The sequence below is a fragment of the Loa loa genome, assembly GCF_000183805.2.
Source record: "Loa loa unplaced genomic scaffold supercont3.196, whole genome shotgun sequence".
NCBI lineage: Eukaryota > Metazoa > Nematoda > Chromadorea > Rhabditida > Onchocercidae > Loa > Loa loa.
In genome coordinates, this window is record NW_018108376.1 from 23,060 (window position 1) to 37,611 (window position 14,552).

Consider the following 14,552-nt stretch of genomic DNA (forward strand, 5'->3'; position numbering starts at 1 on the left):
CAGAATCTATTTTCAGAACTAGTTCGAGTCATATGTTTTCGACCACTGTCATTCTAAAATCCATGGCTCAACATTTCTCGAAAACTTTTCATGAAAAGTAGAGGTATACAAATTCACTTACCGTAGGAAATATTGGAAAGTACACCCATAAATAAACGGGAATAATGACACCTATACTTTGCTTTCGAATGCAGCAAGTCGTCGCTTAATATCAAGTTTCACTTCGACTCTTGAGTCTAATTTTGCATCATGGTTTTTCACACCATCCAAAACCGCCTGACATTCCAGCATTGCGCTGCGTAATTTATCGATACAATCAGCCATATTCAGCTGCTCTGAATAAGTCCGACATGATTCAATCACCAATAGACCATTCCTGCAAAAAAACGGTTTTGTTCAGACTGGCTTCAACTGACTTCATTTCATTTCTGATCAAGCACATGATATTCTTATCCCACCAGTATGAACAAATTCGACATTCCTAAACACCTGACATTATTGTTATTTCCAGCATTGTATAGCAATAGCGAAAACTGGAAAAATTAATGATCAGATCCAGTTGGGATGTTATGTATTTCTTATTACTGCAAAAGATCATCAGTTCAATAATTCCGATGTTTTTGAAATTAAAATGATAGAAGATTACTGACAAGAAAATACGATAATGGAGATAAATGGAGATTAAATAGGGCAATAATAAACATATTGCAAAAAACAACTACGTATATCAAAAGTTTTTTTCCGAACGCTCACAAACTGGAATTTATATATCTATAAATTCATGCTTCAACCACCACCTGATATTTCGCATTCCGTTTTTATACTGTCTTTCAGTTAATCAACTATTTTATCTGAAATTTGTTCAGCAAAAATTTTAGACATGAAGGATATTATAATTTTTATTTACAACATGTATAACGTGCACGTCTTGCGGTTAAAATAAAATAAATAACACCGAGAATTTCAAAACCCTTTTAAATTAATTTTAAAGTTTGGAACCAAAAATTCAAAACTAACCGATCAATTCTGTGTGGATAACGTAATCTTAGATCTTCCGCTATTCTCGTTGGGATCCAATCAGCTTTCAATGGAATACGGACTTCAACCTGAGGAGCTTGTCGATCCTCCCGAAAAGAGACTGTTTTTTGCAAACATTCCAAAGGAATTCTGCCATCAAACCTTTCAGCGGAGAAGTGACGACGCAGAAGTGAATGTCGCAAGAATAATTGAAGTCGCATAACTGAGTTCAGAATTATTTGCCATGAAATTCATCGGAAACAATCAGTTCCCATGCATTATTCTAAGCAACTGGATAAAACGTGACATAACAGAAACTGCTCGAAATTCGGAGCAACTTTGCCGATCCTTACAAAATACGCCTATTCATGTAAACAAAAGACAGGTAATTCATGAAAGAAGAAACTTTTTTGACTAACTAAATGCATGAAAACTCAATTATTTCGAAATGGAAAATCCAGGAGAACCATCACTGCCTATTCACACCACACAGTTCCAAAATATGATTAAAGAATGAATCCTGAAGTGAAGAATTTTAACTAATCATAAATTTACATTTTTACTGCAACTTTCAAAACACACACACAAAGCGACTTTATCAGGACATTGAACATGGCGTGGAATAATACCCTATGGTCATCGCACATTCGTCATTTTTGCATATTTATCATCATGAACAACCGATATGCAAAATGATGAATACCCTATAATCATGAATCTAAGAAAGCACTGAAATCGTATGAATCATTCATGCGTTCATCTTTTTTGACAAGAACTATTGCTATGGTTATGATCTGGAAACATATCACTGTAATATCACTGTAATGAAAAGATTAGTTATAAAATGAAGCTAAGAAGAAAAATCACCTAAAATACGTTATATCTGTGCACTAATATATGAATCATGATAGAGGTATTTCTATTTACTATCACCAAACTCGAAAAGATTTGTTGAAGATTCTCTTAAATAGATGGACCACTGGAAGCAATAAAAGTTCAGATCACCAAATTCCTCAAAAATAAAAACATCTCATAAAAGTGAAGAAAATGCACAATTAATCATCAAGATGGAATATTTACTAATAAACATAACATATTAATTCATATCTGGAAATATGATGTCGTATATTTGATCATAACATGAAACGAAATGTACATCCACATTTTTTCGGATAAAGTCTGGCAAGTCCGAGAAGTCTTTTCGATTCTCTTCGGGTAATATAATACAATTCACTCCAGCTCTTTTAGCCTATAAAATCAACGGATTAACTACAGGACAACGTTAAATTTGTAACGTATGACAGCAGTGAATGGATAATGATTCTTAAAAAATAAAAGGAAGGAAAAAGACATTTCCTCAACATTTCATTCGCAGTAAAAACTACTTGTAAGATTTTTTTAAATATCCATGCTTAATAAATAACATTTGGTTCATGCAATTGAAAATGATGTTTGGAATCCGACATTTCAAGTGAAAAACTTATTATATAGAAAATTTCAAATGACGTACAGCAATAACTTTTTCTTTGATTCCACCAACTGGTAATATCCTTCCAGTGAGAGAAATTTCCCCCGTCATTGCAACATTCTGTCGAGCTGGTTGATTCAAAGCCAGTGACAATAAAGCTGATGTTATTGTACAACCTGCAGATGGACCATCTTTCGGTGTTGCACCCTACAAAATCGAAGGATCGACCGTCAAGCACAAAATGTGCGAATCTCGAAACTTGCGTCCGGAGAGACAATGTTTCCATGGGACTGCGATATCAAGAAAAAACTGAGAAAATTGAAACAAACCTCTGGAACATGGACATGTATATGTGCCTTATCGAGAAAGTCGTTATCCGGAAAATGATTCCTAAGGATATTCTTAGCAACCGTGTAAGCAATACGCATACTCTCTTTCATGACATCACCCAAATGTCCAGTAGTTTCTAAACTACCAAATGGAACAGTTGCATCCGGTTTCGATGAGTTAACTACATCATTCGGTGAATCGTTTGAAAATCCACTGTCAGTACTTGGGTTTCGTGATAAAGTCGATTTAGATGTAGCCAAGCTCCGTCGTAAACATGCTTCAATGTACAAGGATGATCCGCCTGGAAAACTTTTGATGTGTTTAAATATAAAGTCAAATTATCAGCCATTGCAGTATGATACCAATAATAATATCAATAGTAAGAACTATTTGTTTTCAGCTAACTCGTAACTTTTCTCAGACTGCTTGGTGCTCCGGAAAATTGGCACACTTACCCATTGCTGTCCATGCAAGACCCATTATTACACCAATGGGTGTTGCATCGTATAAACGATCGCTGGTGAATTTAGGTCTTCCGACAAAGTCTTCGATATTCTGATTATCAACAACTACTTGAACATTATTCTGATTGTTTCCACCGGCTATTTTGAAAGCTGCTTTACGAAATATCTGAAAAATAAATGAAAAAATAAATGGTGGAAAATAAATAACTGCATCCATGGACCACATGGCAAAAACAATTACTGTAAGTTATATTGACATCACATTGCAAAGTACAGAAAATCTTTTTGCAGTGGATTTCGTCCCTTTGCTGAGCACCTACCTGCATTTTAGTTAAGGTGCTAACGGAGGAACCATCCTTTAAAAAGTGGGCCGATGCAACTTCCTACAAAATTTCAACTTATCATTAAGAGGAAAACCTTTGTACACCTTCTCAATATGCTTCTGAAGATTTCGAACACCAGATTCCCGACAGTAGTGCTTGATAAGTGTCTGCAATGCTTCTGGAGCTATCTGAAGTTGACTTTCTTCCAGTGAGCTGGAAAGAAACCTTTTCGAACGTACAGTATTTGCACTGGTGAAACCCAGAAACAAATATTAAAAAATACCTTTATTTACTTAGTACTTTTTACTAGATAAACCGATAACTTTGACTTTCTATGCTTGTTCTATTCAAATTCCCCTTCATCTTTCTAATCTTAATGTTTAATTTAAATTTAATAAAGTCTGCAGTCCGCCAAAAATATGTCACCACATATATTTAAAGATGCCTTAAATTCCTGGAAAATATTAGAATAATAATGACCTATCCTTTCGACACTGAGGTACCAAATAACTTTGTGCAATATTTAATTTTTCTTCTGCAACATAACCCGAGACTTCGATCATTTCCATGCGATCCTTTAGTGGTCCCGGAATGGTATCCGTAATATTTGCAGTGCAAATGAAATAATACCTAGAAATAAATAAGCTTATTTCAGTTTGAAAACGACTTAAAAACATGAAATTCACTACCCGCTCAATAAGTTCCACTTTCGGACCGAATCACTGCGCTACAGTCTGAGCTAAGCAATTTGATAGGCAACTCTTGCAACATTTCCCAGCAAAATAAACTGCCGAACTAACCTTCGACAAATCGACAGGAACATCGAGAAAGTGATCATTAAAATTGGTATTTTGTTCTGGATCTAATAGCTCCAATAACGCCGATGATGGATCACCGTGGTAACCTGCACCACCAATTTTATCTACTTCATCAATTAAAACTAGTGGATTTTCCGTTTGCACCTTAAGAAAGAAATGGATCTTAAGAACTTGTCAAAAGGAAAACAGAATACATTGAAGTATGTATAGAAGTAAAAGATATGTATCTGGAATCCTGAAAAAATCTAACTTTTTTCAAACATTGAATCATTTTCCCAGGCATCGCTCCAACATATGTACGACGATGTCCTTTGATTTCTGCAACATCTGTCATTCCACCAACAGAAAATCGAAAGTACTGAAAATTTTTTAAAAACTACACAAGAAAGTCGTTGATAAGCATAAATCTATTTGTATAAAATTCAGTTTTGTATAAATATGCCCGATAATAAATCTAAAAACGGAAAAAAAACTTACCTCTCTGTTTAATGCTCGGGCAATTGATCGGGCAATACTCGTTTTGCCAGTACCTGGCGGTCCATGTAAGCATATGATTTTACCACTTACTTTCTTTTTAAGTATACCAATTGCAATGAATTCCTAGATAGTACAAGATAAAGGATAAAAACTTGACCTCAAAAAGCTTTTTTAGTTTTCAGTAAAGTGTTAGAGTTAATCGTACATGAAAACGTAAGAACAAGAAGAAAGGATGACGGAAGTGCTCTGACTGTATTCGCTTTCAATAACGTACCAAAATCCGATCCTTGACATCCTTCATTCCATAATGGTCTTCATCTAGCACGGCAATAGCTCTGTCCAAATCGAGCACATCCTCCGATGTCTTACCCCATGGCATATTCGTTAGCCAATCCAAGTAATTCCTGGATGATATCGTAAAAAAAAAAGAAAGAAATGAAGATGTCTCAAATTTTTAAAAAAAAAGAAAAAAACTTGACGGTATTTGAAATTCACCAAAAAAGGAATAAAAGCATGTAAAACCACACCTTGCAACTGAAAATTCACTGGAATGTGGATCCAGAAAGGATAATTTGGCTTGCTCTTCCTTAATTACTTTCATGACATATTCGGGGACATTCAGGTTTTTTATGCGATCTTGCATTTTCTCTGCCAGAGCTTCCTTGTCATCTTTCTCCAATCCAAGTTCTTTTTTGATTGCTTTCAGCTAAAATTCTTCAGTCGGATAAATTTGAAAATTCTAACCATGGAAAAATCATTAAAATGTTCCTAAATGCTTAACTTTAACTTCCAAAAATGGTGTAGGATTGCGGAAGTTTCAAAAACCGGATAAATAACCTCCAGTAAAGAGCTTAGAGCAAAAATTGATTTATCATATTACGAAATTTTCGGATAACTGCTTTTCCTAAACAGATATGTAACAATGGGAAATCTGAACAACTGAAATTGTAAAGAAGATTTTTCAGACTTCAATACCATATTCAATAGATTGAAAATTTCAAAATCACCTGTTCATTCAAAAGGAATTTACGATGTTGATCATGAACTTTCTTTTCCACATCCTTATTAATATCATGCTTTAATTTTGCGACTGTTTTCTCCTTTTCAATCAACAGCAAAGCTAACTTCAAACGTTCTTCAACCTAAAGCATGAATTACAGTTCACAAGCTTCGTAATTACAAAGATTTCTAACACAATGAAGGATTCAGGATAACTTACAACTTCTTCATCCATTAAATTTTGTAAATCGTTGGGATCAGCGCTTACAAGCGAGCCAACTAAATCACACAGATATATAGGATTGTCAACTACATTTTTCGATGGATTTGCCGTTAAGCCAAGTTGTTGTGCAAACAACGTATTGTATTGCATCACATCGCGAATTGTACTAACTATGGCTTGCATTGTTGCCTGAAAAAATTGGATAGGGATGATTATAAAAGAATTAACTCAATATGTCTCAAACTAACGAACTGAAACTGAAACATACTCATCCAATAAGTGTCTTATTTGTCACCATAGATAAATTTGATCATATTCTAGTTCCAGAATATGTATAAGGATCCACATAGGTATAAAATAAAATCTATACTTAACACTTGAAAAACTGAATCATTTTTAATCACACGACATTTGACATCACCAATCAAGTATTACTCCACAGTTTTCATTGGTAGCAAAGAGAAGACATACTTTAACTTCCGTTGTTCTTTCAATAGGCTGAGAAACAATATTTTCCGTTCGAGCTAGAGTAACTTTTGGAGATGTAGTCAACGCAATTTGATCTTTCCCTTTTTCTTTCACCAGTTTACGACGCTCTTGACGTACCCTTCTACCATTTATTTTGCCAATATTTTCACTGAACAGAGCAAGAAATTTTGCCGAAAATACTGGGAAATTTGAAGTTCTATTTCAGCTATTATATCAAAGTTAAGAGAAATCAGTTGGGAAGTCTAACTGTGAAGAAAGTTCAACAAAATATCGCTTACGATATATCAATATCATCAGCAACCGGTTCTAAAATACGTATGCGCCTTTCAGCGACCAGAACCAATTCTATTTTGTCACCATTATCACCCATAACATTGATTTGTGCGAATGATCCCACTGTATGAAGTTCAGACAAGGATTCCACTGTTTCAGAATCATTCCTGAAATTGCATAAATAGAATAATAACGCAGCCTGGCTAATCAAGGCAATGGAAACAAGAAATATCGGCCTTACACTTTTCAAATTCTCACCTAGAAAGTCCGTTCGATTCTATTCATTTACATAATCGTTCTCTTTCAATTAACTAAATGCCCCCACACAATCATTTTCCCTCAATTAACTAATATTCCAGTTATTTAGCTGAGTGTTATGCTTCGATTAATAAACTTCTATGTCCAAAGCCGTCATCCTCATAGCCTTTTCTTCTTCAACTTAGATAATGAGCTTTTAATCCCAACCATCACAACAGTAATCATTCAAAACGCTTCAAATTCATTACACATCAGTTTTTTTTTTCTTTTTCTTTTACTTATACAATATTGCGATTTTATTACCTTTTATCAAAATATTATATTTAGCAAAGGAAAAATCAGTTGAAAGATGTAATTGATAATGACAATTAGTCAGTTGGATTGCAACAAAAAAAAAAAAGATATCTCGAACTCACTCAGGATCCTTTTTCATGAAAACTCCAACATATGGTTGACGCATCCGCACTTTCCTTCTCAACAATTCCATTAATGCTTGATCTTTAGCGATCTTAATAAAATCTGCACTAATTCCAAGATCACAGAACATTGCCTTCCAGTGTTATTAGGATGCTAACTACGTCACACGCAAGTTACTTCAAATTAACTAGCATTAAACCATATCTTCTTTTCAAGGCTGCTCGCTTTTAGGAACAGTTTTTGTTTTCATAGAAACAAGATAGTGGTATTTCCTAGCTGAAGATAAGTAATAAACCATGGACGTAAATCTTGTGTTGAATGGTTAACCCCTACTGTTTCTCGTTTCGTGAAATTTCTTAAATTGTAAATATTTCAAAAAATTTAGAAATGGATATAAAAACATTTCGCAAAAAGTTGAAATACATTTACCATAACCCGTGTGATAAAGCCAGGAAAGAGTGGTTTTCTTGAGATAGCAATCACTGGCACAATAGGCCAAACTTCTGGAACAGTAATCGTACTCATCGGCTGAAAAAAGAAAAAAAACTTTATGTGCATAGAATCTCAAAAAAATTATCGGCTCAAAAAGGAAGTTATATCCACAAAATCTATGTCAAATTTCCTATAAACCACTTACATGAAAATTAAAATCAAAATTACTTACTCCCCCTAACATATCTTCGACCTGCTCCACGATTGCCGTGTCCTTATTTTTCGTATCATTCGGGGTTTTATCATCATTATCGTTCCCATTTTCATGTGGACTGAAAAGAAAAAAGAAGTAAGCTGGAAGATACATTGCAATGGTTAATAATGAAAATTTGACAGATAACCTTCAGTTATTTTCGCAAACAATACTGCTACGTCAAAAAGCTAACCAGAATAATTTAAGTGGTATTGAATTTACTTGCTGTAAAATCGATGAGATGCACCAAATGATGATCGGTCTCTGGGAAAGGCTAAAAGCTGTCGCTTTGAAGAATTACAGCTTCCAGATACTGCAATATGATAAGGTTGGACCGAAAGAGGCCTTAACTGCCGGAAAAAACGACCATTTTGTTCGATATTCCTCAAGCATCGGGTAGTCGTTTGCAATGACAGGCGCATATATTTTCTGTAACGATGAATGGCTTTCCGATTAGTGCTAGTTGCAAACCAATTTTAACGTTTGAACCAAATGAGAAAAAACTCTGGAATCTCAGTTTAAGGATCTTTAATTCGACAAACTAGAACTTATAACAAATTAGAACGAAACAACCAAACAGCCTTTATACGATATCCTTCAAGAACAAAATCGTTCATTGAATTTCTTAACTTCGATTTATGACAGAATCCATCACCCAAAGTTATGGAAAATATCAGGCTATCGAAATAATAATGTTTCAAGATGTGAAATTTCTGATTAGAACTTGAGTATCACACCGAATACTTTACGCACAAATTTAGACTCTTTTTGGGTGTTCTGTCTGATATCTAAGTAAATCCATCATGAGAATAGGTATATTAAGCCAAAAGATTAGGCAATAAAATAGCTATTAAACAAACATACAGTTAGGAGAAAATTTTATTCATTTCTTCGAAAGAAAAAAAACATTAACAAATAAAGGAATAGGAGAATAAATTAATTCTGGAAAATCTAAGAAAAAAGATCCCTATAAAAGTCTCTCAGTTTATTTCGTTTTCTTTTTCTCTTTCGATGGAACATTCGTAGACGATGGTACAGTCGTTTGAGCGGGCTGCCACTGCAAATTGGTTGATTGGAATTAGAAATAAAGAACTTTGAAAACGGTAAAGTGAGCAAAGAAACATCTGGGAAAACAAGACGACTTATATCGAAAATTTCCATGACTTACAGAGGAAATATGAAATACGAAAAACTGAACGGAAAACAAAACCCCGTGGACACGAGTGTGACAATACTTACATGTATTGGATTACGTCTTAAATATGGCCATGGTGGTATAACGAGAATACACGACAGGATAAAGCCACAGAATACCGTATAAATGGCATACGATAGTTGCTGCGTGACATAACCAATACCATAACCGATTACTGCCGCTAACACTAATATAACCTATAAACGGTAATTTAAAATGAAGTTTTATGGAATTTAAAACTGCCAAAGTTAAAAGTCTAGAAGTCTTGACGATAAAATCTACAGGTTGTATATGAAGACTAGACACTATTACGATTATTCAGTAATTAAGTGTAACCATATTTTCAAACGATTCTAGCAGGATAAATCCTTTCAACCACATTATTCTCACCATAATCACTTCACAACCATAAAAGTATGACATCGAAAAAAGTGCGACAATTACACAATCATTTCATTCTGATGATATTCGCTGTTAGGAACTGCATCAAATCCTTCAAACAAACTGGAAATTTTATCTACATGTCTGGATAAATAATATCTAGTGGATTTTTCCTCTTTTTTCGAAGCTGTGAGGGGACGTAGAAATCCTTCAATTAAATGAAATGATTAATGGAAATATTACTTGAAAAATTCGTTCCGCTCTCCGTTGTCCAACAAAATCGATATATGTGGAAAATTTTCTTAACGATGGCGGTAACATTTGTATAAGTCCATCCATTTTTCCTCTACTTTAAATTTATATTAATGATCAATTTTGGCGGTATTTGCATATGGCTTAGCAAAAAAATTCGATAGAACGAAAACAAAACAAAAAATAAAAAGAATCGATATTTTTCCTGACTTTATACCATGGAATCGTTTAGTCATAATTAAGGCACAAAAGCAACATCGTCATTATCAAAAACGAATATTTCAAACAAGAATGTGATCATATTATACAATTTAAAAGAAAAAAAAATACGAAATAAGAAAAGTATGCAAATGTAAAGTACGAAATTCCAAAAGACATAATAGTACAATAAAGGTAAGACAAAACTAATAAAAGCTAACATTGTAAGGGAGAGAGAAAGGACGCGAATAACTATACAAGACTTATCCCATATAATCTTTATTAGAGGCATCTCAAACAGATATCTGAGTGGATTTCCAACCGTTAACTTCTTAAACCCGCTTCTTTTTCTTTACCCACCTTCCAAAATTCTACCCTTCATTTACAGTGAAATTGAAAGGGAAAAACTTCTAATATTAAATTCAATCAGTTTAAATGCTGAAAAACGAGAAACGAAATAGATTCAAAAACTGTTGGAAATTATTAAGAGAATACTCAGAGAAAAGACATGTGTTCATTGGGAAAAAAATCCTTTAGATATACCAACAATGCCCAAATTTTGAATGCATGATTTAAATACTACCAAGCAATTATTGTCAAAGAAAAGGTCAAATATCATTTCGTTGCAAAATTTCATCAAATTTCCCAACGAAATCTAAGATTGCGCAAAATTTCAATCAATTTTGTTACAAATTTCCGTGAAGTCTCATCGCATTAACGGCATTTTCACATAAGCAAAACGACATTTAGTCCCTGACCTTAACTTCGCTTGATCAACCCAAACTAGAAATCAAAATTTCAATCGGTCATCGATGAAAAGCTACAGCTATACGAAGTTTGATAATTGTAAAATTCGTTTTGTTTCCATTCATCATTCGACAGTTGCTTAGAGCAATTCGCTTGCATGTCACATGTTCGTGCGGGTCGGCGTGCTATATATGATTTGTGCTTGTGTACTTGTCTGTCCGCATATTTCATTAATTTCATGAAACATACAAAAAGTGAAAAACGTTTTTCACGTGATTTTGCGCTTTTTTCTCTCCCAGGAATTTGACTATTTCTAAACCATGAAAAAATTTTGGTAAAAATTTGTACTTTTTATCTGATTTTTTTGAAAAATTTAAATTTACATAGTTATATTTTTCTACTGATTAAGTTAGCTAATGTTTGAAAACGACGAGGAAAAGAGTAGTTCGGAAGATGATGAAGAATATGTACCATCGAATCCCGAAGAAGACGTCGAAGATGATGAACCAAATGAGAACGGTGGAGGAAGTAGTAATGATGGTGATATGATGAATAGTAATTCGATGACAGCATTACAGGAATTAAAGTAAGTAATTAAAACTTTGACTCAATTTTACATGTTATAAGTGATATTTTGGTCGGTAAGAAACGATGTTTATATTCCTTTTTCCTTAACATTCACGGTTACCGCAATGATCCGGTTTCATTACCGCATAGAAATAAAGCTTATAGGTTCTGAAACTTGCAAAACTGATATTGTCAATAGACTGGCTTTAAGAGAAATATAATCCAGTGGCAACATGGGATTATTCAATCCAGCCGTTCCCCCACCAAATTTTAAACTAAAACCTATTTGCCTCCCTAGTTTCAGAATCTCTTCTCTTATTACAGAATGCTTTATAAGCTGATTTAATGAAATCCATAATATCGTACCTTTTTGCCTCTCGATTATGTTTACCTCTCTTCTCATGTCCTTTCCGTCTGTAAGATTTTGTGCCAAAACTGAGTTAGACAAGAGTAGTCAAATATGATTCCATCGAAAAGGGTTTCCATAGTTCATTATTTCAAGAGAGACGAATAAATCAGGGGAAACAGAAGATGAACGACAGCTAAGGTTGAAATCCTTGTTTGAGGAATTCATCGGAGGAAGTGATGCTAAGCCAAAATCATCAATCAGCGAAGCACTACCCACGTAAGATTTTCGGAAGATGATCCAAATTGAAAAATTTAATCCGGTTTGAAAAACAGCAGAGTGAAGTCGATTTTCTATTTTCATACATTTTATTTACATATTTAAGTGCTTAAAATTTAGTTCCACTGCTGATGATAAACGAGTATCGATGATTAAGCATGAAATTCCGGAATTATCTACGGAAACGGCTGACGACATTTTCGGTGGTGTACCAGACAGGAGGGATGTTTCGTACGTTCCATTTCGAGATGTTAATTTCATTTATAATTAACCGACTTTTTATAAATGAAATAATTATAACCAGTAATTAGCTGAAAGAGAGTCATACCATTTTCGAAGGTTCCCGTCTAGGTATGGTCTCGTGACATTGAACACACGGTAGTGAATGCAAATCGTTCCTTCTCCTGACATCTTTTGATCCATTTTTTTCGCCGTTTGATCTTTTGATGTTTTATTATGCTGAAATATTCAGATTTCTTTCATAGGTTAACCGTGACTGTTATCTTATTTCTATTTCAGATTGAAGGACAAACCAGAACTTTATGGAAGGGAAGGGAAGACGTCTGAACTAGTACAAAGTGAAAAGTTAGTGCTTACGAATGAAATAAAGTGAACCTAACGAAAAATGAAATGAAGTAAGCGGAACCTCTGATTATTAATAAACATTTAGGAGAAAGGCTTCGGATGGATTGACAAGCGCAATTAGTGCTTTGTCGAAGAAAGCAAAAGTGAGTGTACTCGAAAAAACAGCGCAGGATTGGGGAGCTTTCAAAAATGAGACAGGAATTCAGGTTCTCGTTTTCCTTTTTGTTTTTGTGGGATCGTTTTTTTCAAAAATATTCTTGATCACGTCGTTCTTTTACTTTTTTTTTCTAGTTTCAGTTATATCGAATGAAATCGTCTCAATGCCATAAGGATTTTGGAAGCGTACATTGCCCTTGTGAAAGTAGAAATTGCCTTGAAAAAAAGATTTTAAAGCTCGTTTTCACCCTGAAATTAAAATTGCAGGAAGAACTGACCAGTCATAACCGAGGGAAGAAAGGTTATGTTGATCGTGTGGAATTTTTATCTCGAACAGATTATCGACAGTTTGAAATCGAACGTGATGCTCGTAATGCTGCTCGTAAGAAGAAATAATTTGTTCTAGTCACAATTGGCTTTAGTTAAAATTCATCACAGGTTCTTGTGATCTCATGAGCGAGGAAAGCAATCAGCCTTACGATTTCTATGGCAACGATGATCTTTTGGAGTTGATTTAGTTGGTGGTATCATAAACGGTTATTCATCAGGAAATCTGGCCTCTTTCACTGTATGGTGCATTTTATTGTTTGTGGTGCAGTTCTCGACTCGAAGTTACAATTCAGGAGGAAACGATATCAGAAATTGTTCATTGTTCAACGATATCAGAATTTTAATGCTGATAGATTGTACTATTTGGAATTACCCGGTAACACCGCACTTAGGCCTGACATCTCCCACTGTTTTGGGACGCAGGTGATTGCTGTCCATTACTATGTGTTACTTGCATTATTTATTTATAAAAATCTAGCTTCTGAATTGTATGAGTCTTTCTTTTTGAATTTTATTTGTTTAAATACAGTCAATAAATCTAGAAGTACACACTTGGTCTTTTTTTCATTTTGTGTCCACTCAGAAATCTCCTGCTTCCTCGAAGTTCATTAATTAAATATGACTTTTATGTCATCGCTAGGTACACCTGGTCAAATCGTTGCAAACCAATTTTCAAACTATCATATTTCCCAATTACTTTAATATATCCAATTACTTTAATATATTTATATGCATATTCGTCACCACTTTTGGAGTAAAAATACCCATATGTTCCCGTGTGATGAAGATAATCGGTGGATTAAAAGTGTAGTCGTTATCATTTTCGCATGAATAGCAACAACGCTATCTTTCAGAACAATCGTAATATTTGGCTGAGAATGGAAAGGACCAAGGAATAAGAAAAAATATTGATTGGCCGCAAACAAAGAATTTTAATTTTCATCTTATTTTTAGCCAAAACAAAAGCCACTACAAACATTTTTTGTAAATTTTAATGAGAAATAACACAGTAAACATTTTAAAAAAAGGGAATATAAATTCAGGGATGACATACGCATTGTATTCCTAGCATGGAAATGCTTTAAAAAAGCGAATATAAAAAAAAAAAAAAGAAAAGGATAGAATTTAGGGTAGGGAAAACTTTTCACACATGGAAATGCTAGTTGAATTCACTTTACCTTTGTCAAAGATATGACGGAGAAAGGGAGAGATGATAAGAAAAAGAAAGAAAAGGAAGAAAACACCACAAAAAATTAAATGATTGGAAGATATTTT

The 14,552-nt window shown here is 34.0% G+C and overlaps 4 protein-coding genes across 4 annotated transcripts in view; 1 reads left to right on the forward strand and 3 right to left on the reverse strand.

Moving 5' to 3' along the window:
- The window catches only part of LOAG_18103 (hypothetical protein), a 4,159-nt gene extending 2,849 nt beyond the window's left edge, over nucleotides 1-1,310 (reverse strand). The window contains exons 1-2 of the mRNA XM_020450771.1: nucleotides 1,018-1,310; nucleotides 122-376 (exon numbers count right to left, since the gene is read on the reverse strand). Coding sequence (XP_020305507.1) covers nucleotides 172-376; nucleotides 1,018-1,238 — 426 coding nt within the window. The 5' untranslated portion in view covers nucleotides 1,239-1,310 and the 3' untranslated portion in view covers nucleotides 122-171. The remainder of the gene's footprint in view (nucleotides 1-121; nucleotides 377-1,017) is intronic.
- Nucleotides 1,311-2,113: 803 nt separating this feature from the next.
- On the reverse strand, nucleotides 2,114-8,677 carry LOAG_18104 (ATP-dependent protease La; the record flags this gene model as incomplete). The annotated part of the gene is made up of 20 exons (XM_020450772.1): nucleotides 8,464-8,677; nucleotides 8,221-8,320; nucleotides 7,986-8,084; nucleotides 7,556-7,647; nucleotides 6,887-7,048; nucleotides 6,591-6,756; nucleotides 6,117-6,308; nucleotides 5,905-6,039; nucleotides 5,425-5,603; nucleotides 5,172-5,301; nucleotides 4,898-5,020; nucleotides 4,671-4,778; nucleotides 4,403-4,564; nucleotides 4,292-4,329; nucleotides 4,083-4,232; nucleotides 3,707-3,815; nucleotides 3,271-3,445; nucleotides 2,815-3,116; nucleotides 2,528-2,692; nucleotides 2,114-2,266 (listed from the first exon to the last, which is right to left on the reverse strand). Exons 1-20 carry the CDS (start codon nucleotides 8,661-8,663, stop codon nucleotides 2,114-2,116), a joined length of 2,940 nt encoding a protein of 979 aa, XP_020305508.1. The 5' UTR covers nucleotides 8,664-8,677.
- Nucleotides 8,678-9,106: 429 nt separating this feature from the next.
- Nucleotides 9,107-10,175, reverse strand: LOAG_18105 (hypothetical protein). Its single transcript, XM_020450773.1, has 3 exons — nucleotides 10,061-10,175; nucleotides 9,481-9,633; nucleotides 9,107-9,298 (listed from the first exon to the last, which is right to left on the reverse strand). The coding sequence occupies exons 1-3, from the start codon at nucleotides 10,154-10,156 to the stop codon at nucleotides 9,227-9,229; spliced, it is 321 nt and encodes a 106-aa protein (XP_020305509.1). The 5' UTR covers nucleotides 10,157-10,175; the 3' UTR covers nucleotides 9,107-9,226.
- A 1,241-nt stretch (nucleotides 10,176-11,416) lies between these two features.
- Nucleotides 11,417-13,851, forward strand: LOAG_18106 (hypothetical protein). Its single transcript, XM_020450774.1, has 6 exons — nucleotides 11,417-11,600; nucleotides 12,084-12,206; nucleotides 12,327-12,437; nucleotides 12,726-12,791; nucleotides 12,877-12,997; nucleotides 13,215-13,851. Exons 1-6 carry the CDS (start codon nucleotides 11,431-11,433, stop codon nucleotides 13,341-13,343), a joined length of 720 nt encoding a protein of 239 aa, XP_020305510.1. The 5' UTR covers nucleotides 11,417-11,430; the 3' UTR covers nucleotides 13,344-13,851.
- Nucleotides 13,852-14,552: the final 701 nt, after the last annotated feature.

What these genes read in the sequence shown, in the direction of transcription:
- LOAG_18105 (XM_020450773.1), bottom strand. Translation starts at nt 10,156, where the DNA reads ATGGATGGACTTATACAAATGTTACCGCCATCGTTAAGAAAATTTTCC. An exon ending in GAGCGGAACGAATTTTTCAA is followed by an intron (nt 9,634 to 10,060) that starts GTAATATTTCCA and finishes TACCGTTTATAG; the next exon opens with GTTATATTAGTGTTAGCGGC. An exon ending in TAAGACGTAATCCAATACAT is followed by an intron (nt 9,299 to 9,480) that starts GTAAGTATTGTC and finishes ACCAATTTGCAG; the next exon opens with TGGCAGCCCGCTCAAACGAC.
- LOAG_18106 (XM_020450774.1), top strand. Translation starts at nt 11,431, where the DNA reads ATGTTTGAAAACGACGAGGAAAAGAGTAGTTCGGAAGATGATGAAGAA. An exon ending in ATCAGCGAAGCACTACCCAC is followed by an intron (nt 12,207 to 12,326) that starts GTAAGATTTTCG and finishes CTTAAAATTTAG; the next exon opens with TTCCACTGCTGATGATAAAC. An exon ending in AAAATGAGACAGGAATTCAG is followed by an intron (nt 12,998 to 13,214) that starts GTTCTCGTTTTC and finishes TTAAAATTGCAG; the next exon opens with GAAGAACTGACCAGTCATAA.